Genomic DNA, 22,638 nt, shown 5'->3' with positions numbered 1-22,638 from the left:
GGACATTGCTTTCGGATGAACTTTTACAATATTACAATACAATATCCTAATGCAATACCATAGACAATGGAATTACATCCATATTTCTGCTCAAAATGTCTTCACTTACTTTGAGCTAGATGATGTCAACTAGTAGCAGTAGGGAATTAGTCTTTAAATGCCCACATACAGTGCATTCGGAAAGTATTTAGACCCTTTTTTTGTGTGACTTTTTCCACATTTTGTTATGTTACAGCCTTATTCTATAATCAATTAAATCGTTTTTCCCCCCTCATCAATCTATACACAATACCCCATAATGACAAAGGAAAAACAGATGTGTAGAAATTGTTTAAAAAAAAGAAACCATTTAAAAAGTATTCAGATGCTTTACTCAGTACTTTGTTGAAGCACCTTTGGCAGCGATTACAGCCTCGAGTCTTCTTGGGTGTGACACCTGTATTTGGTGACTTTCTCCCATTCTTCTCTGCAAGCTCACTCAGGTAGAATGGGGATCGTCACTGCACAGATATTTTCAGGGCTCTCCAAAGATGTTCGTTCGGGTTCATGTCCGGGCTTTGGCAAGGAGACTCAGAGACTTGTCCCGAAGCCCCTCCTGCGTTGTCTTGGCTGTGTGCTGATGGTCGTTGTCCTGTTGGAATGTGAACCTTCGCCCCAGTCTGAGGTCCTGAACGATCTGGAGCAGGTTTTCATCAAGGATCTCACAGTACTTTGCTCCGGTCATCTTTCCCTCGATCCTGACTAGTCTCCCAGTCCCTGCCACTGAAAAACATTCCCACAGCATAATGCTCCCACCACCATGCTTCATCGTAGGGATGGTGCTAGGTTTCCTCAAGATGTGACGTTTGACATTCAGGCCAAGTAGTTCAATCTTGGATTCATCAGACCAGAGAATCTGGTTTCTAATGGTCTGAGAATCCTTAAGGTGCCTTTGGCAAAGTCCAAACGGGCTGTCATGTGCCTTTTACTGAGGAGTGGCTTCCGTCTGGCCACTCTACCATAAAGGCCTGATTGGTGGAGTGATGCAGAAATGGTTGTCCTTCTGGAAGGTTCTCCCATCTCCACAGGGGAACTCTGTCAGTGACCAAGGCCCGATTGCTCAGTTTGGCTGGGCAGACAGCTTTAAGAAGGTTCTTGTTGGTTACAAACTTTTGTTTGGTACCCTTCCCCAGATCTGTGCCTTGACACAATCCTGTCACGGAGCTATACGGACAATTCCTTTTTCCTCATGGCTTGGTTTTTGCTCTGACATGCACTGTAAACTGTGGGGCTTTATATAGACAGGTTTTTGCCTTTCCAAATCATGTCCAATTAATTCAATTTACCACAGGTGGACTCCAATCAAGTTGTAGAAACATCTCAAGGATGATCAATGGAAACAGAATGCACCTGAGCTCAATTTCTAGTCTCATAGCAAAGTGTCTGAATACTTATGAAAATGCATTTGCTAACATTACTAAAAATAAAAAAACTGTTTTTGCTTTGTCATTATGGGGCATTGTGTGTAGATTGATGAGGGAAAAAAAACATTTAATCTATTTTAGAATAAGGCTGTACCCTAACAAAATGTGGAGAAAGTGAATGGGTCTGAATACTTTACGAAGTAACTGTATGTGTCAGTACTGTTCAGAAGATTTAAGGATCTAGTTCATTCATCTATTTTTATAATACTTTGTTGATATACCATTTATAACAACGTATATCCATTTCAAATTGAGTTTTTAACTGAATAACAGAGACTTATAACCCTAGTTGATTAAGTTTCATTTGAACTTGTATCATAGAATGACCACGTACTTCATAAATCTGTGAATATGCAGTGGTGTAAAGCACTTAAGTAAAAATACTTTAAAGTACTACTTAAAAACTTCTTGTCAATAGGGGGAGCTGTTAGCACTATTTTTTTCTTGGTGTTCCCAAATTAAACTGCCTCGTACTCAATTCTTGCTCGTACAATATGCATATTATTATCACTATTGGATAGAAAACACTCTCTAGTTTCTAAAACCGTTTGAATTATATCTGTGGGTGAAACAGAACTCGACTTAGAGCAATTTTCCTATGTGTATGTCAGAATGCAGAATTTTGCTGGCTGTTCTGAGACCTGTGTATTAATTTGCCTGTCCTCTATTGGTTGAGATGCACTGCATACGCCTTCCCCTGGTTGTTAGCGAATAGGGAGACTTGAAATGGAGTTTCTACGCAGTTCAGAAAGTCTATAAATTGATTGGAATCGAGGTGTCCCCCCTTTTGGATCTTCGCGCTGACGCAGAGAGGGTCTGTCGTTTTTAGATGTCGTTTTTAGAAGCTCTGGTTTTAGCTCCTAGATATATCCGGCTCTGTTTTTATTCGATATAGGCTTTAAAGACATCATAATCTTGTTATTTTAAACCGATTTATATCAGTTTATGTCAGTATATTGCGATTTTCGGGCATTTCATTTTCTGCCGTTGTATTGAGTTGGGTATCTCTCTCTCTCGCATGCCATTGTGTACTGCTAATTGCAACCTGGAAGAAAACATTCTCCAACCCAGCAACGATTCTTTTGGCAAAAGGACACCTTTCCCAAGATTCTGATGGGAGTTCAGCTAATAGTAAGAACTATTTATGCTGATAATTCGTTGTTCTGTTGAAAAAGTAAAATGCATAAGACGCCATTATTTGCCGTGTAGCCTTGCGTTATCGCACCCTGTATTGCACCCTGTATTGCACAGTAAGGTTAATTTTAAAAATGTAATTCAGCGATTGCATTAAGAACTAATTTGTCTTTCAATTGCTGTCCAACCTGTATTTTTTTAGTCAAGTTTATGAATAGTTGTCGATAAGAATAGGTGTCTTTCCAAGATGGCGCCGGACAGATTGCTTGAGTATTTGGACACTATTTTCATTGTATAAGCACGATTTGTGCCGCTAAATATGCACATTTTCGAACAAACTCTACATGCATTGTGTAATATGATGTTACAGGACTGTCATCTGAAGAATTCTGAGAAGGTTAGTGAAAATTAATATTTTTGGTGGTGAATACGTTATCGCTATGTTTGGCTGGAATCAATGCTGTTGTGTGGTTTGCTACTGTGCTAAGCTAATATAACGCTATATTGTGTTTTCGCTGTAAAACACTTAGAAAATCTGAAATATTGTCTGGATTCACAAGATCTGTGTCTTTCAATTGCTGTACGCTGTGTATTTTTAAGAAATGTTTTATGATGAGTAATTAGGTAATACACGTTGCTCTCTGTAGTTATTCTAGTCGAGTTGTGATGGTGGCTGCAATGGTAAACTATGATTTATACCTGAAATATGCACATTTTTCTAACAAAACCTATGCTATACAATAAATATGTTATCAGACTGTCATCTGATGAGGTTGTTTCTTGGTTAGTGGCTATTTATATCTTTATTTGGTCGAATTTGTGATAGCTACTGATGGAGTAAAAAACTGGTGGAGTAAAAAAAATGGTGTCTTTTGCTAACGTGGTTAGCTAATAGATTTACATATTGTGTCTTCCCTGTAAAACATTTTAAAAATCAGAAATGATGGCTTGATTACCAAGATGTGTATCTTTCATCTGGTGTCTTGGACTTGTGATTTAATGATATTTAGATGCTACTATTTACTTGTGACGCTATGCTAGCCTATGCTAGTCAGCTTTTTTACTGGTGGGGGTGCTCCCGGACCCGGGTTTCTGAGGAAGTAGAGGTTAAGTCTTTTTTTTTTAGTATCTGTACTTTAATTTACAATTTATATTTTCGACAACCTTTTTTTATAATTCACTACATTCCTACAGATAATATTGTACTTTTTATTCCATACATTTTCTCTGACACCCAAACGTACTCATTATACTCAAGTCATTTTCTATTAAGGTATCTTTACATTTACTCAAGTATAACAATTGAATACATTTTCCACCACTGTGAATATGTGTATTTGGTCAAATATTTGGCAGTTCTCTATGTATCATCAATGTATTATTATTATTTATTTTTTGTTCTTGCATATGGTAAGTGTCTCACACATTTGTCAGTAAACTGTAAACAATCTGCATTTTTATTTGACCCTATAATGTTGCAAAATATTAAAATGCATATTAAAACCTTTTCTTTTTTTTTGGTCAACATTACACAGCATGCTTCACACTCAGCATTAAAGGGGAAGCTCAGCATTATACAACTTCATGTAAGATGGTTCCTCGCTGTGAAAGTAGTCAAGACAAAATGTACTCCATTGGTCACTTTTCTCTAAACAGGAACTACAGACTTCAGCTAACTTTAGCCACAGCTAGCTATAAATCTATTGGAATGATAGGGGCAATCATGCAATTATCATGGCCAAAAAAACTCTATATTTGGTTTGATGTTACTTAAAAGTGATTGTTCCATAAAAAAAAACACTGTATAATTGACTTATCACTTCCATTGATAGTTAGCTATCGGTGGCTAATTTTAGCGTGAATTTGTAGTGGCTGTTTTCCACACACAGATTAAGCCTAGTCCTGGACTAGGCTCTTTCAATGGAAAATCTCTATTGAGAATGGTTTTATTTGTGGTCTAGACTTAATCTGTGTCTGGGATTTATGGCACCACTAAGCAATATCTTGCTGTAAAGTAGGCCAAAAAATGTGTGCACAACATAAATCTTTACATTACATACAGTACATGGCTGAAAACGGGTGAAAATGTTGCACAGGAAGTGATGCATGTCTTTCCCCTAACCAATCAAGTCTTTCTGAGATTTTAAACAGCCCACAATTCTTTTCATTTTGTCATTCAGTCATTCATAGTAACAAAGAAAAACAGTTGTTAAAGCTACAGTCAGTCCATATCAAGATGATCAGAATCTGCCTTCTTTGGGGACTTCTCTCTCAAGTGTGTAAGTGCATGTCCTAATATCACATAATATTTAACTGAACAGTAAAATTGAAATTCGCAAAGAATAGCCTTATCTTATTGGAAAGTCATATCTAAAGGTAATGAAATATATTCTGTTTGAACAGCAATGTGACCGATATATCTTCAGACAATTTGAATTGCAGTAGTTTGATGACTTAATTAAGAAAATACAGTGTTATTCAAAGGATGAACATTGTCCATTTCAAATTGACATCTGATTACGTTCACATTTTGGCAGACCTGATTCAGACTGAAGATGCTCCTCAACCAATACCAGTGACTACTCGTCTATTTGGAGACAATGTATCTTTGCTATGTCCTAAAGCGGAATCTGAACAATTCCTGTACTGGTACAGACAAACTGTTGGCCAATTGCCCCATCTTGTTGCATCTGTATCCTATGCATCAGAACCTGTACTTAAAGGAGAGTTTAAGAACCCACGTTTCCATGTGGAGGAATCTCAATATGGGTATAATCTCAAAATCAGAAATATCAGCACATTAGATGAGGCAACATACTTTTGTGGAATTGGGACAATGTATGGGATGAACTATGGAAATGCAACATTTTTGGCTGTGAAGGGTAATTTGATTTAAATTATATATTTCAATATTCAGCATGTGTTTTTGTGTATTGTTATGTACACTGCCATGTACAGTAGATGTTCAGAAAAAGTATAAACAATCTTGCTGCTGTATGCTTAGAAAGTGGATATTCATGGATGCGTGTCATAATGGTAAAATGTAAAGACACTTGTCATTTTTGGAGACAGGTTTTTGAAATGACAATGTTACGGTATAGCTAGCAAAAGAGTGTAGAAACGGTAGCTAACTAACTTTTACTGTAAACAACTCTTAAGCTGGCTAGCTTAGCATCTTGGCTGATTGTGGGGTGAATAAATTAGAAAAATTACTGACAAATAAATTCAAGGTATAGTTAATTAACAACCGCACCACTATTTTCTAGCAAGCAAAGCACTGTTTCCAAAACTGCCATGTGCCTAAAATAATGTTTACTACTTAAAGTTCCATGACGTCTCCACTTTACAAGCTTATGAATAATTATTTTCCAAATACAATTACACAATATAGGACACAATCACCCTACATTGGTGCAGCAACCAGTTTCTGATCCAGTCCATCCAGGAGACTCTGTGATTCTGCAGTGTACAGTACTCTCTGAGACCTGTACAGGAGAACACAGTGTGTACTGGTTCAGAGCTGGATCAGGAGAATCCCATCCAGGAGTCATTTACACCCCTGGGAACAGGAGAGATGAGTGTGAGAAGAGCCCTGAGACTCCCTCTCCTACACAGAGCTGTGTCTACAGCCTCTCCAAGAACAACCTCAGTCTCTCTGATGCTGGGACTTACTACTGCGCTGTGGCCACATGTGGGGAGATCCTGTTTGGCAACGGAACAAACCTAAATATTGGTAAGTAATGAATATTATGTGTTATAGTGTAGAAATTATAGAAGGTTTAGTAATATTTAAGTGGTGCATATACAGAGTGTACAAAACATTTAGAACATCTTCCTAATATTGAGTTACACCCCCTTTTACCCTCAGAACAGCCTCAATTCATCAGGGCATGGACTATACAAGGTGTCGAAAGCATTCCACAGGGATGCTGGCCCATGTTGACTCCAATGCTTCCCACAGTTGTGTCGAGTTGTCTGGATGTCCTTTGGGTGGTGGACCATTCTTGATACACATGTGAAACTGTTGAGCATGAAAAACCCAGCAGAGTTGCAGTTCTTGACACACTAAAACCAGTGTGCCTGGCACCTGTGGACAATGTTTTGTACAGACATTGTACAGCACAGTGGTTGAGGTCTATGTGCCTTTTGCTATAACAATATTCACATCATTGACCAGAAATGAATGTTCAGCTGTAAATTCTTAGATGTTGTAAACAAAATACAACCTGCTGATAGTTATGAATAACATTTTTAAAGAAATAGAAACTTCATTTTTTATTTAATCTCTCCTTCAAAATGTGGCTTACATCAATCCATAACTTTTATATGATAATGATAACAATTTATTTAATGTGTATATCGCTTTTCATTACAAAAATAATCTCAACGCTTTAAAAAGCAAAACAAAATGACAAACACAACAAATATAAATTGAGATGATGGAGATGGAGATTGAATGTCCCTAGTCACATCAGAATGATGGAAATGGAGATTGAATGTCCCTAGTCACATCAGAATGATGGAAATGGAGATTGAATGTCCCTAGTCACATCAGAATGATGGATATGGAGATTGAATGTCCTTAAACAGATTAGGATGATGGAGTTGGAGATTGAATGTCCTTAGTCAGACTAGGGAAAGGGAGTTGAGGAAGTTTGGGTTGAAAATGCAGGATAGAGACAAAGAGAGAACCCCTCATCATAGCACTACAGCTGCTTTTCCTGCATTAAATTCCTTCATAGAAGCCGCTCCTTTCTGTAGGTACTGGTCGTACATTACCAAAAATGTCGCAACCACCTGGTGATGCCACGGCTACTGAAAGGGCAGGAAAAGTCACCAGAATCCTGATCCTCCTCTGCCATTTCCAGACGCTTTTCTTATTTTAATATTTTAATTTTAATATTTTTTGTTTAACCTTTATTTAACTAGGAAAGTCAGTTAATAACCTCTCTAGGGTATGTGGGACGGTAGCGTCTCACCTCGTCAACAGCCAGTAAAACTGCAGGGCGCCAAATTCAAAACAACAGAAATCCCATAATTAAAATTCCTCAAACATACATGTATTTTACACCATTTTAAAGATACACTTGTTGTAAATCCAGCCACTGTGTCCGATTTCAAAAGGCTTTACGACGAAAGCAAACCAAACGATTATGTTAGGTGAGTGCCTATTCACAGAATAACACAGCCATTTTTTCCAGCCAAAGAGAGGATTCACAAAAAGCTGAAATATAGATAAAATTAATCACTAACCTTTGATGATCTTCATCAGATGACACTCATAGGACTTCATGTTACACAATACATGTATGTTTTTTTCGGTAAAGTTCATATTTATATCCAAAAATCTGAGTTTACATTGGCGCCTTACGTTCAGAAGTTCCAAAACATCCTTTGATTTTGCAGAGCCACATCAATTTACAGGAATACTCATAATAAACATTGCTAAAAGATACAACTGTTATGCATGGAATTTTAGATGCACGTCTCCTTAATGCAACCGCTGTGTCAGATTTCAAAAAAGCTTTACTGAAAAAGCAAACAATGCAATAATCTGAGTCGGCGCTCAGAGCCCAATCAAGACACAAATATATCCGCCATATTATGCAGTCAACAGAAGTCAGAAGTAACATTATAAACATTCACTTACCTTTGATGATCTTCATCAGAATGCACTCCCAGAAATCCCAGTTCCACAATACATGTTTGTTTTGTTCGATAATGTCCATCATTTATGTCCAAATTCCTCCTGGTTGTTCTAGCGTTCAGTACACTTTCCAAACTCACGATGCGCAGGCAGGTCCAGCGGAAAGTACGATGAAAAGTTAAAAAAGTTATATTGCAGTCCATAAAAACATGACAAACAAAGTATTGAATCAATCTTTAGGATGTTTTTAACATAATTCTTCAATAGTGTTCCAACCGGAGTATTCCGATGGAACAGAGCTTGCTCTCATTTGAACGCGCATGGTCAGGGCATGTTCAGGTCATGATAGACCTTACTCATTCCCCTCTCCTTCGGCCCCACTTCACAGTAGAAGCATCAGACAAGGTTCTAAAGGCTGTTGACATCTAGTGGAAGCCTTAGGAAGTGCAACATTACTAATATCCCACTGTATTTTCAATAGGCGCTGAGTTGAAAATCAACCAACCTCAGATTTCCCACTTCCTGGTTGGATTTTTTTCTCAGGTTTTTGCCTGCCATATGAGTTCTGTTATACTCACAAACATAAACTTCAGAGTGTTTTCTATCCAAATCTACTAATAATATGCATTTTCTAGCTTTTATGACTTTGTAGCAGGCTGTTTACTCTGGGCATGCTTTTCATCCGGACGTGAAAATACTGCCCCCTACCCCAAAGAAGTTTTAAGAACAAATTACTTACAATGACGGCCTACCAAAAGGCAAAAGGCCTCCTGCGGGGACGGGGGCTGGGATAAAAAAAATATATATATAATGTATAAATATATTAATATAGGACAAAACACACATTACGATTTAGAGAGACAACACAACACTACATAAAGAAAGACCTAAGACAATAACATAGCTAGGCAGCAACACATGACAACACAGCATGGTAGCAACACAACATGACAACAACATGGTAGCAACACAGCATGGTAGCAACACAACATGACAACAACATGGTAGCAACACAACATGGTAGCAGCACAAAACATTATTGGGCACAGACAACAGCACAAAGGGCAAGAAGGGAGAGAGAACAATACATCACGCAAAGCAGCCACAACTGTCAGTAAGAGTGTCCATGATTGAGTCTTTGAATGAAGAGAAGAGATTGAGATAAAACTGTCCAGTTTGAGTGTTTGTTGCAGCTCATTCCAGTTGCTAGCTGCAGCGAACTGAAAAGACGAGCAACCCAGTGATGTGAGTGACCAGTTTATAGAGGAGAATAAAGTGCAGTGATGTGTCCTATAAGGAGCAATGCTGGCAAATCTGATGGCCCTAGCTGCTCGAGAGCACCCTACCTGCCAATCTAATCTAGCATGGGTAGGATCTAGTATCCGTAATCTAGCATGGGTAGGATGGTCATCTGAATCAGGCTTAGTTTGGCAGCTGGGATGAAAGAGGAGTAATTACAATAATTGTAGAATTGGATTCCTCTAACTTTAGCCTGCAGCTTTGATATTTTTTATTTTATTTATTTCACCTTTATTCAACCAGGTAGGCAAGTTGAGAACAAGTTCTCATTTACAATTGCGACCTGGCCATATGTGCTGAGAGAAGGACAGTGTACCGTCTAGCCATACTCCCAAGTACTTGTATGAGGTGACTTTCTCAAGTTCTAAACCCTCAGAGGTAGTAATCACACCTGTGGGGAGAGGGGCATTCTTCTTAAAAGCTTTCTGAGTGTTCAACAAGCTTTCTCTACCCGTAACCTTGTTCTGAACACCTCCAAAACAAAGGTAATGTGGTTTGACATTACCTTTGTTTTGGAGGTGTTCAGAACAAGGTCAGAACAAGGTTACGGGTAGAGAAAGACCATTCCAAGAATGGAATTTGGCCAATAAAAATAGCAGCACAACATTGCTTAGAAACAAGGGCAATGGTGACATTGAGGACCTTTAAGGTTGCAGTGACACATCCATAACCTGAGTGGAAACCAGATTGCATACCAGAGAGAATACTATAGACATCAAGAAAGCCAGTCAGTTGATTATTGACAAGTTTTTCCAACAGTTTTGATTAACAGGGCAAAATAGAAATAGGCATATAACAGTTAGGATCAGCTTGATCTCCCCCATTAGATAAAGGACGAACCGTTGCTGCCTTCCATGCAATGGGAGTCTCCCCAGAGAGGAGAGACAGGTTAAAAAGGCCGGAGATAGGCTTGGCGATGATAGGGGCAGCAACCTTAAATAAAGGGTCTAAACCATCTGACCCAGATGTTTTTTGGGGGTCAAGTTTCAGGAGCTCCTTAAGCACCTTGGACTCAGTGACTCCCTGCAGGGAGAAACCTTGTAGCGGGGCAGGGGAAAAAGAGGGAGAAGCATTGGGGATAGTCACATTAGAAGGAGTGGGAGATGAGGAAATGTTAAACGGGAAGGAGGCATGGCTGAGTCAAAAAGGAATCCTGACTTAATGACGTGGTGATTATAGAGCTCAGCCATGTGCTTCTTGTCAGTAACAACTGCATCATCAACTTTAAGGGATATGGGCAGATGTGAGGAGGAGGGTTAATTCTCCAGGTCTTTAACCTGTTGAGGATGGGGGCGCTGTTGAGACTATTTATGCTAATTGGGTAATTTTTGAAACGGCTTCCCACAAAATCCTTGATCGTACAATATGCATATTATTATTATTATTGGATAGAAAACAGTCTATAGTTTCTATAGGAGTTGAAATTTTGTCTCTAAGTGGAACAGAGCCCATTCTACAGCAATTTCCCTGACATGGAGTCAGATTTCAGAAATGTTGGCCACTGTTCTGAAGTCAGTTAAAAGGGCACTGTTATTGCTATGACTATACGGACACTTCTTACGTCTTCCCCTGGATGCCTTTACGTGATGACGATTCCAATGGGGTCGATTGCGCGTTCACAGGCCCCATAAATCAAAAAACCCTGTAGCTAGCAAATCTTTTCTTGCTGCGTAACGCGCGTGGAGGACACCGACCCTCTCCTCTTCCAAGCGTTAGTTTAGCCTGTTATATTTCTCCGGTCATCTTTTCACTCGTTATAGGAGTTAAAAACATCATAAGGTAGTTAATTTAAAGCGTTTTATAGCAATTTATATCCGTTTAGTGCGATTTTGGGACATTTATTTTTGAAACGATGTGAATAGCTGGGCACGCTTTTCAGTTCATCCCGAACGCAGTTGGCATTTCCACATGGCAAGAGGACAGCTTTCCACCAAAAGACGATTACTCCCAAGAAAGGATCCTTTGCCCAAGATACTGATGGAAGAACAGCTCAAGGTAGGACATTTTTATTATGATAAATCGTGTTTCTGTCGAAACATTTTAGTGGCTTAGGACGCCATGTTTTTTGACGTAGCTTCGCTTGGCGCAAACTGTATTGAAAAGTAAGGATAAATAAAAAAATGTAATTCCGCAATTGTATTAAGAATTAAATTGTCTATCAATCCCTGTCCACCCTATATTTTTCAGTCACGTTTATGAGTATTTATGTATAAGAGTAGATCACTGTCTAAGTGGCGCAAGGACATTTTCTGACCAGCTGAGCTACATTTCACATTGTCTAACCATGATTTTGGTGGCTAAATATAAACATTTGCGATCAAACTCTATATGGATTGTGTAATATGATGTCACAGGAGTGTCATCTGAAGAATTCTGAGAAGGTTAGTGAAAAAATTAATATATTTTTGGCGATGTTGACGTTATCGCTCTCTTTGGCTAGAATCAATGCTGGGCTGCTATGTGCTATGTGCTATGCTAATATAACGATTTATTGTGTTTTCGCTGTAAGACACTTAGAAAATCTGAAATATTGTCTGTATTCACAGGATCTGTGTCTTTCGATTCGTGTATGCTGTGTATTTTTACGAAATGTTTGATGATTAGTAAGTAGGTAAACACGTTGCTCAATGTAGTTTTTCTAGTCCATTTGTGACGGTGGGTGCAATTGTAACCTATGCCATCTACCTGAAATATGCACTTTTTTCTAACAAAACCTATCCCATACCATAAATATGTTATCAGACTGTCATCTGATGAGTTTTTTTGTTGGTTAGGGGCTATAAATATCTTAGTTTAGCCGAATTGGTGATGGCTACTGGTGTTGGTGGACAAATAAAAGATGGTGGATTATGCTAATGTTTTTTAGGTAATAGATGTACATCTTTACATATTGTGTCTTCCCTGTAAAACATTTTAAAAATCGGACATGTTGACTGGATTCACAAGATCTGTGTCTTTCATTAGCTGTATTGGACTTTAATGTGTGAAAGTTAAATATTTAAAAAAAATATATTTTTTGAATTTCGCGGCACTGGTTTTTCAGTGGGGGGGGGGGGGGGGGGGGGGTGCCGCTAGCGCCACGCTGATCCTAGACAGGTTAACCATTTTCCAGAACTTCTTGGGGTTAGACCCACAGAGAGAGAACTGCTCCTTAACCTGTCTAGGATCAGCGTGGCGCTAGCGGCACACCCCCCCCCCCCCCACTGAAAAACCAGTGCCGCGAAATTCAAAAAAAATATTTTTTTAAAATATTTAACTTTCACACATTAAAGTCCAATACAGCTAATGAAAGACACAGATCTTGTGAATCCAGTCAACATTTCCGATTTTTAAAATGTTTTACAGGGAAGACACAATATGTAAAGATGTACATCTATTACCTAAAAACACATTAGCATAATCCACCATCTTTTATTTGTCCACCAGCACCAGTAGCCATCACCAATTCGGCTAAACTAAGATATTTATAGCCCCTAACCAACAAAAAAACTCATTAGATGACAGTCTGATAACATATTTATGGTATGGGATAGGTTTTGTTAGAAAAAAGTGCATATTTCAGGTAGATGGCATAGTTTACAATTGCACCCACCATCACAAATGGACTAGAATAATTACAATGAGCAACGTGTTTACCTAACTACTAATCATCAAACATTTCGTAAAAATACACAGCATACACGAATCGAAAGACACAGATCCTGTGAATACAGACAATATTTCAGATTTTCTAAGTGTCTTACAGCGAAAACACAATAAATCGTTATATTAGCTTAGCACATAGCAATTAGCAGCCCAGCATTGATTCTAGCCAAAGTGAGCGATAAAAGTCAACATCGCCAAAAGATATTAATTTTTTCACTAACCTTCTCAGAATTCTTCCGATGACACTCCTGTAACATCACATTACAACATGCATATACAGTTTGATCGAAAATGTTTATATTTAGCCACCAAAATCATGGTTAGACAATGTGAAATGTAGCTCAGCTGGTCAGAAAATGTCCTTGCGCCACTTAGACAGTGATCTACTCTTATACATAAATACTCATAAACGTGCCTAAAAAATATAGGGTGGACAGGGATTGATAGACAATTTAATTCTTAATACAATTGCGTTATTACATTTTTTAATTTATCCTTACTTTTCAATACAGTTTGCGCCAAGCGAAGCTACGTCAAAAAACATGGCGTCCTAAGCCACTAAAATGTTTCGACAGAAACACGATTTATCATAATAAAAATGTCCTACCTTGAGCTGTTCTTCCATCAGTATCTTGGGCAAAGGATCCTTTCTTGGGAGAAATCGTCTTTTGGTGGAAAGCTGTCCTCTTGCCATGTGGAAATGTCAACTGAGTTCGGGATGAACTGAAAAGCATGCCCAACTTTTCACATCGTTGCAAAAATAAATGTCCCAAAATCGCACTAAACGGATATAAATTGCTATAAAACGCTTTAAATTAACTACCTTATGATGTTTTTAACTCCTATAACGAGTGAAAAGATGACCGGAGAAATATAACAGGCTAAACTAACGCTTGGAACAGGAGAGGGTCGGTGTCTTCCACGCGCGTTACGCAGCAAGAAAAGACTTGCTAGCTAAAGGTTTTTTTCATTTGTAGGGCCTGTGAACGAGCAATCGACCCCGTTGGAATCGTCATCACGTAAAGGCATCCAGGGGAAGACGTAAGAAGTGTCCGTATAGTCATAGCAACGACAGTGCCCTTTTAACTGACTTCAGAAAAGTGGCCAACATTTCTCAAATCTGACTCCATGTCAGGGAAATTGCTGTAGAATGGGCTCTGTTCCACTTAGAGACAAAATTTCAACTCCTATAGAAACTATAGACTGTTTTCTATCCAATAATAATAATAATATGCATATTGTACGATCAAGGATTTTGTGGGAAGCCGTTTAAAAAATTAGCCACATTAGCATAAATAGTCTAAACAGCGCCCCCATCCCCAACAGGTTAAAGTAACTAACTTTGGCCTTCTGGATTGCCTGAGTGCATTTATTTCTCATTTGCCTGAACGAGAGCCAGTCAGCCTGAGTATGCGTGTGTTGAGCCTTTCGCCAAATGTAATTCTTGAGGTGGAGTAACTCGGCAAGATCACGGTCGAACCAGGGGCTGAAACTGTTTTTAATTCTCATTTATTTTCTTTATGGGGTTGTGTTTGTTAACAATACCAATGAAAATATCAAAAAAGAAGGTCCAAGCGTCTTTGACGGAGAGGATCAAGCTGATTCTATACCATTTTACAGAGGCCAGTTCATGAAGGAATGCTTGCTCATTAAATGTTTTTGCAAGCGTCTATGACACATCAGGACAGGTCGTTTTACTGAGCAGCCATTACGAACACAGGCTGTAAAACAGTGATCACTAAGGTCATTACAGAACACACCAGACTGACACCTATCAGGATTATTTGTGAGGATAACATCAATAAGAGAAGCCTTTTATGGCTGTTTGGAGTCATACCTTGTGGGATTGGTGGTAATCTGAGAAAGATTTAGGGAGTCCCACATCTTTAAGACTTGGTCAGGTGGTTTAAGCATGTCCCAGGTTAGGTCACCTAGCAGGACAAATTCAGACTTTGTTTATTAAGGGGCCAGGAGAGAGCTTCGGGCAGGTAGGATATAGGCCGGCGCTGATGGAGGACGATAGCACCCAGCAACAGTCAACAAAGAGCTATTTGAAAGTTTAATGCTTAAAACCAGCCAATCAAATTGTGTGGGGACAGACCTGGTGGAGTCAACCGAGCACAGAAGGTGATCCTTGGTAAAGATTGCCACTCCCCCACCTTTGGAAGATCTGTCTTGCCGAAAAGGTTATAACCATTAAGGTTAGCATCAGTATTCAAAACACTCTTCCTTAATTAACCACGTCTCAGTAATGACCAACACATCTGAATTGGAGCTGTGAACCCACACTTTCAATTGATACATTTTAGGTAATAAGCTTTTTAGGTAATAAGCTTCGAGTGTTAACGAGATCAGTGAAGCAGATGTCAGAGCACAAGTCAGAATTGGGGGTAGCGACAGGCCAGGGTGTACATGCACATTTCCAGATATCATCAACAGTAAAATAATCAAGGCACGGCAGAGGACAGGGAGAGCTCTGCAGTGCTGATTTATGACATCTGAATGTGCATCAGATGGCAACAAGATCATATTGTACAGCAAATATATTACGACTTGGGGCTAGCCATTGTAAGTTCAGAGTAACTCGCCCCGGCAGTGCCTGTGTGCTGGAGGTGAGCAAAATCTCGGGAGAGGGGGGTGTGTGTTGGGGGTTACCTGTACCAGACAGTGGGAGACAACCAGGGCAGACGGTGAACAGGTCGCCAGGTGTACTCCAAGCAGCAGTGCAGCAGGCAACGGGAATAGGTGTCACACCCACTTGGGAGAAGCTTTTACTTCTGGAGGCAGATTTCTTGTAGAAAATGCCAGTGGATGGTCTCTGAACAGCAGGAGGGGGCTTCAAGGCCTCTGGATTTGGGTGGGGTAGCCTGCCATTTGTTGGGCTCAAAGGCTTCGACACATCGCATTTCACATCTCAGTGCTAATTTCAGTTGTATCTTGTCTGTCTTGTCTGTCTCAGTTCCTGGTTGGATGGTGTATCAATCGTTCCAGGTAATTTTGTCCAAAATTAGGTTGCAGGTTTGGAGTTTTGATCTGGAGTGAAGGTTATGTTGTGGAGGGTATCATCCTGTATGTGTCCCTGCCCCCAAAAATCTAAGTTTATCTAACTCTAATATATATATATTGTTTGTAAAAACATGCTGAAAAATGCGGGAGCTCATCTGCTCATGACCTCTCTCTCCAGCAGCCAGAAACGAATATATATATATATATATATATATATATATATATATATATATATTTCTTACAATGTTTTTGTAATATACATGGTGGTATATATCCCTACTACTACTTAATTTTAATATAAGGATAGTACATATTTCTTCACATTTTATTTTAATATACGGGTGGTATATATCTATTTTACAATTGTATTTTAATATAAGGGTGGTATTTATCTCTTTTAATATTTAAAAGAAATATAATGGTGGTATATATCTCTCTTATTATTTTATTTTAATATAAAAGTGGTATAAATATCTCTCTTACTGTTTTATTTTAATATATGGGTGGTATATATCTCTCTTATTATTTTATTTTAATATAAGGGTTATATATATTTCTCATACTATTATATTTTAATATAACGGTGGCATATATCTCTTTTACTATTTTATTTTAAAATAATGGTGGTGTATATCTCTTACTATTTTATTTCAATATAAGGGTGGTATTTATTTCTCTCTTACAATATTTTTTAATATATGGGTTGTATATCTTTCTTACCATTTTAGTATAAGGATGGTATACTGTATGTCGACTCTTATTATTACATTTTTTCTTCCATTCAGAAAGATCGCTGGAACATGTAGTCATTGGACTGGGAGTGACATCAGTTTTCTGTGTGATTGTGATCATTATCCTCGTCTTCACCAGAAATACAAAGCCAATTTGTGAACATTATAAAGGTGAGCTCTCTGGTATTACAAACTGTAGATGAACACCTAATACATTTTACGATTAATACACAATACTTGTTATCAAGTAAAACATCTCTGTCTATTACCTATCTTGACTTTTGTCATGTTCATGCTTGTTTTTATTCATGTTAGCAGTGAGTGTTGCTCAGCATATTGGACATGACAACTCAAGCACCAAATGTGATCAGGTAAATAAAAACAATTGTTATAATATTGGCCTGTTGGTAGGTGATATCCAATATGATAATAGATACTCTAATTACCTGGCTATTATTATGACTACATTTGTATCAAAAACCAAGAACATGATGATGATTCACAGGAACAAGACCCAGATACCCTGAATTATGCTGCATTGCATTTCTCTGAGAGTAAAACTAAAAGAGGAAGAAAGAAGAGAGAGACACCACAGGAAAGTATGCACTCTGATGTCAGATACTCAGACTGGGAGTGAACTTTGTTAATGTGCAGAGGAATGGATGTAGTTTGGTAAATAAACTTTTCTTAATATATAATGTGTTTAAACAGTCATGACATTTTAGCCTTACTGATACAGTGACATTTGCTATCAAGTAAGACAGTGGCAACATTTTCCCTATACCCATCACGAGTTTGCCACAACCTAGCCTATGAATGAAAGTTTACAACGTAGGTGCGCACAGGTTGAGAGAAAGATTTGAGGTGACAGACAGTGACACATGGACAGACAAGGACACATTCAATACCGCCTTGCACACTTTTGCCTGCATCTAGCTGATCTAGGGTGCAATCATTAGTCAAACAGTTACAAACTAGAGTTTATTTTTGAAACATTTAGGTATGTTTTTCCCCGTTACATTCCGTTTTCTTCCATTTAAGATTTATTTTACAAAGAATCGGCAGAATGAATACACCCCTGATCACACACAAACTGCTCACTTTCATAGCCACATATAAACAACTTGTTGTATTCCTTCTCGCATCGATTCCAGGCTGTATCACAACCGGCTGTGGTTGGGAGTCCCATAGAGCAGCGCACAATTGGCCCAGCGTCGTCCGAGTTTGGGTTTGGCTGGGGTAGGCCGTCATTGTAAATAAGAATTGGTTCTTAACTGACTTGCCTAGATAAATAAAGGTTAAATACATAAATAAATAATATAATAAATAAACAATCATGCAGTACAATGTACAGTCAGTAAGCTGTTTAGCACCTACCTCAGGATGCCTCTCTGCTTGGCACTCAGCATAAAGGAGATGGATTGGGATAAGTGTCCTGTCCAGGAGGTGTACTTGTACATCAAGCTGCATTCCGCTATAGAATCGGAAGATAGACTACTGCCACTGTGAGGCATTCTGGCTTGGACAAGGATTCATTTTTCTCTATTTTCAATAATGTATAATTGCACAATGGTTCTATTTTTATTGTTTAAATAATTTTTCTTAAATGTATTATTGGTGTGGTATTCACTGTAACCCATGAAACCACCAATAAGATAGCATGACTTCTTAAACATTGTATATAATGTAGGTTTATTACGTTCTCCAGTATCTACAGAGTTCCAACAGCGTACTGTAATTATAGCTATAATGTACCAGCATGTACCTGTAGGGCTGTGTCGAATCATCAAACAAATGTTTTAATTAAACATTGTCTGATTCATCACATTATTTAAAATTGACCTTTTAATAATGGTACATAGTGTGATTCACACAACTGTCCTCAAAGTTCAACTCTTTGAAATGGATTACTAATTAAACATACTGCACATGCATTCACACTTAATTTCTGAAATAACAAAAGAACCAAAAAAGCACAAGCCACACAATATATATAGGATTGGTTAGTAACTCTGGAAATTACACACCTTTAAACTGTATAAAACAAACTGTAATCGATGTCTATAAAAAAGATTGCTTGTTTCTGTCAGGTTGCAACTTAAAATGGTTGACCGACTGGATGCTCCCTGTTCTTTCATTTCTTTCTCCTGGTTCCAGTTGTCTTGGTGGTGAAGGTCACTCCAGTGTATTGTAGCCAGTCACCACTGAATCCCTGAGAAGAAACATGGACAGAATCTTTTTTTTCACAAGATGAGCGAATCATTTCCACAAGTCTTTGTTACAGAATAGTAGAGTAGCATAGCAGACATCTGAAATGGCTGGTCTCAGTGAAAAATAAAGCATTGATGTTGATCATTAAGTAAGATAGTAGTCACATACTTTTTTGTAAGCTAGTGTCATGACTCTCTCTCCTTCGTGAGGATCAAAGGTGCCAGATCAGTTTGGCACATGGCGGACAGACATCCCAAACCCCCAATCTCCCACAGGAGAGAGGAGGGGGAGTTGGGCTGGTTTTATGACTTAACAACTGGTCGTAAATACCTTGCAGAAACTCTCCCTTTGGGTTTTTAGTATGAGAAGGGAAAGAAACCCCTGTGTTACATATAGACTCTTGCCCAAAACTTCAACATCAAAAAAGGAACACTGGGAGAATAAATTTCAACATCCGAATGTTGGGAATGATGAGAGATGGAATATGGAAAATGTATGTATATTTTGTGATGTCATTAAAATTGATAGAAAGACGTTATAACGGGAACATTGTAACTTGAAGAGCTTGTATACAGAGTATATCAGGTTTACATCGAAATGTTGTTAATACAATATGAAGAACGATTAAACTGTTTTTGAAAAGATAAAAATGTGATTTTAGCAATCTAAACAAGAATTGTGTTTCATGCAAACTTGTGCCCAGTCAGTAGCCACGCACAAGTGACCTCAGAGTTTGTGTCAACATGACGGAACGCCCTCCAAGGCCAGAATGCTTAAAAGGACTCGCTAACAAAATGTACATTAGACTAAAACATGCCAGGTTACTTCTGGCGTGTATAGTGGTCGGGAGCTGAACCCTGAATAATCAATCATTGAAGACTAGAGAACGTGAGGCTGTCGCCCACACTTTGAAATGGTTAAAAATACACAACCAGACAGGGTGGATTGGTGGCTACACAGCTGAGAATGGTAGGACCCTCTGAAACTCTCAACGAATGAAGAAGGTAAAGACTGGACCAAACATTCACAGTCTGCAGCTGTGTATGTAGTCTAGTACATTTGACCAAAGACGAGAGGGAAGAATAGATCCCTCTGAACACCGTGTGGTACACTTGAAGTACCTATTCCAATGAACACTCCAAAACAAAAGAAGCCTACAAATTAGGACATTGTGATCTCTGGTGGACAACCAGAGACTTACATCGAACCACTTTCCATAGAACCATCGAGTTCAACAGTGAGACGACAAAGACATCTATGCGTAAATATATACATTGCATTTCTTTTCCGAATGAGCAGTCGTTCATGTGCAAAGTATTCATATTCCTGTGAGTGTAGCTTCCAAATATATGTACGATAACTTGACTCTCTTTGTCTCTCCATCTCCTTACATACCCCTCCCTTTCCATTGTGTAACCGAACGGTCATGCTTTTGTTAGTCCACTAGGGACCTGTTTTCATTGTATTATGTATGCAATCAATAACCTATGCTGTGTCTGTTTACGTGTTCTGTGTGAGGATTTAGTTAGTTTGCAAATAAATAATTAAGCCAATTTATGTATCGCTGATTCATCACTGTCTAGGAGAGGGAGTCTCAGGGCTCTTCTCACACTCATCACTCCTGTTCCCAGGGGCGCAAATGGCTCCTGGATAGGATTCTTCTGATCTTGCTCTGAACCAGTACACACTGTGTTCTCCTGTACAGGTCTCAGAGAGTATTGTACACTACAGAGTCACATTTTCTCCTGGATGGACTGAGTCAGACACTGGCCTCTGCACCACAGTACGGCAGTGTGACCTTTGGTGATTCTTACCTAAATGGTATACATGTTTTCATTCTCTAATGTATCACATGCTTCACAAAGACGCATGATTTCACCTGGCATAGAAAATGTACTCCTTTGTCAGCACACTGTTGTTCAGAGGAGCTAGCCAACAACACAGCTAACACAATCACTTTGAACTGAAGCTGGAAAAACTGCAAACTAGCTGCACTTAATTTTGTTTTACTTTTCAATTGACATGTATTTGTATATATCCATAAAAATTATGCCAGCTAATTCATGATTTCAACTTGCTGAGAAACGTTGCCTGCCTGTTTGTCTTTCTCGTCCCGATAGCTGGAGATCGAATATGAATATAGAAACAATGTTGCAAATGTCGGAGAGACAGAAAGCTAGTTAGTCTAATAGAAATGTGAGATAATGTCTACATGCTTTTGATAGTGGAGATCAAGTTTTAAAAATTGCTTTTCTGGGCTGATGAGACAGTGGATTGCGCAATCAGATGGAACAAAGTAAATGGGCATTTTAACGTCATAGATTTAGCCGGTGGTAACTTGTGGAATAGGCACTGGCTGGAATGTGGTTTTAACCATTCAGCATTCAGGATTAGACCCACATGTTGTAGAATTTGTAATAACACATATGTGTATGCTACTATTGGCATTCAAACAATCAACACAACACAGTGGGTACAAAGGGAGCTGTGTGAATAACATGTACATTTACTAATGTTAATAGTATTTAGGTACTATGATTACCTTTCAATAGTAAAAGAGTCCCATTGATAAAGTTGACTTCATAGGCTGTTCTCACTGCACAATAGTACACGGCTTCATCTGTTGGGTCCTTGTTTGTAATAGCAAGTCGATACATCCCATCAGCATCAGCCTTCTCCACATTGAAACGTGAATGGTTAAAGTCCTTGTGCCATACAGGCATATCATATTTTGTCATTGTTACAATACTTTGAGGCTTTTGCCCCACCATTTGTTTGTACCAGAACATATTGATATCTTCCTTTGAAAAAACACAGTAGAGAGTCACTGGGTCCCCAGAATGAACCTCCCGAACTGGAGTTTGATACTGAACATCATTGCATTGTGTCTCATCTGTTAAACAATTTTTATAACAATACTAATTAAAATAAAACCCATAATAATGCAATGCAATGCATTTACAAGAAACAGTCAACTTAAATGAGAAAATATTGTTCTGTTAAAATTGTTTTCTGTAACACCTTCAATTGTGCCTGAGGTGAAATATGTAACAAATAATTTACAGTTCCACAGTTTTTATTCATATGCACCATGTTTCCTTTTCCATTTCAGATTAGTTTTATGAAATACATACTAGAAATACATGATAAACTACTGCTTTCCTAGACACAGACTAGGCCATCTCCATGTAGAATGCTTTTCAGAATCTCCATTAAGAATAGTTTTAGTCCAGAACTAGGGTCTTGGAATTAAGCCATTCATTATTGAAAAATAGGTTAAGGTTGGAATTTCACTTACACATCAAACTCAGAAGTACCACGATCACTCCAATTTTGACCATCTTGGTGAGTAGCTCTTACACGTCTGGTGCAGTTGTCCTCTGCCCATGAAATGCAAAATTGGACATAGTGTAAATATAGGCAGGTTCATACTCACAGACCTATCTGATAGGCTGGCGAAAACTAAATCATGCTACACTACCTGTTAAATTTTCCCACCAAC

At 38.5% G+C, this 22,638-nt stretch overlaps 1 protein-coding gene across 1 annotated transcript; it reads left to right on the top strand.

Moving 5' to 3' along the window:
• Positions 1–4,799: 4,799 nt before the first annotated feature.
• Positions 4,800–20,661, top strand: LOC129857153 (signal-regulatory protein beta-2-like). Its single transcript, XM_055925123.1, has 6 exons — positions 4,800–4,876; positions 5,135–5,479; positions 5,989–6,330; positions 16,980–17,096; positions 17,241–17,296; positions 17,431–20,661. The coding sequence occupies exons 1-6, from the start codon at positions 4,834–4,836 to the stop codon at positions 17,560–17,562; spliced, it is 1,035 nt and encodes a 344-aa protein (XP_055781098.1). The 5' UTR covers positions 4,800–4,833; the 3' UTR covers positions 17,563–20,661.
• Positions 20,662–22,638: the final 1,977 nt, after the last annotated feature.

Source organism: Salvelinus fontinalis, chromosome 6 (assembly GCF_029448725.1).
Source record: "Salvelinus fontinalis isolate EN_2023a chromosome 6, ASM2944872v1, whole genome shotgun sequence".
Classification (NCBI taxonomy): domain Eukaryota; kingdom Metazoa; phylum Chordata; class Actinopteri; order Salmoniformes; family Salmonidae; genus Salvelinus; species Salvelinus fontinalis.
Note: the sequence above shows the minus strand (reverse complement) of the source record. Positions and strands in the feature narration are given on the sequence as shown.

Coding starts and splice junctions, on each gene's coding strand:
- LOC129857153 (XM_055925123.1), top strand. CDS start 4,834: ATGATCAGAATCTGCCTTCTTTGGGGACTTCTCTCTCAAGTGT. Junction 5,480..5,988: donor AACATTTTTGGCTGTGAAGG/GTAATTTGATTT, acceptor TACACAATATAG/GACACAATCACCCTACATTG. Junction 17,297..17,430: donor CAAGCACCAAATGTGATCAG/GTAAATAAAAAC, acceptor GATGATTCACAG/GAACAAGACCCAGATACCCT.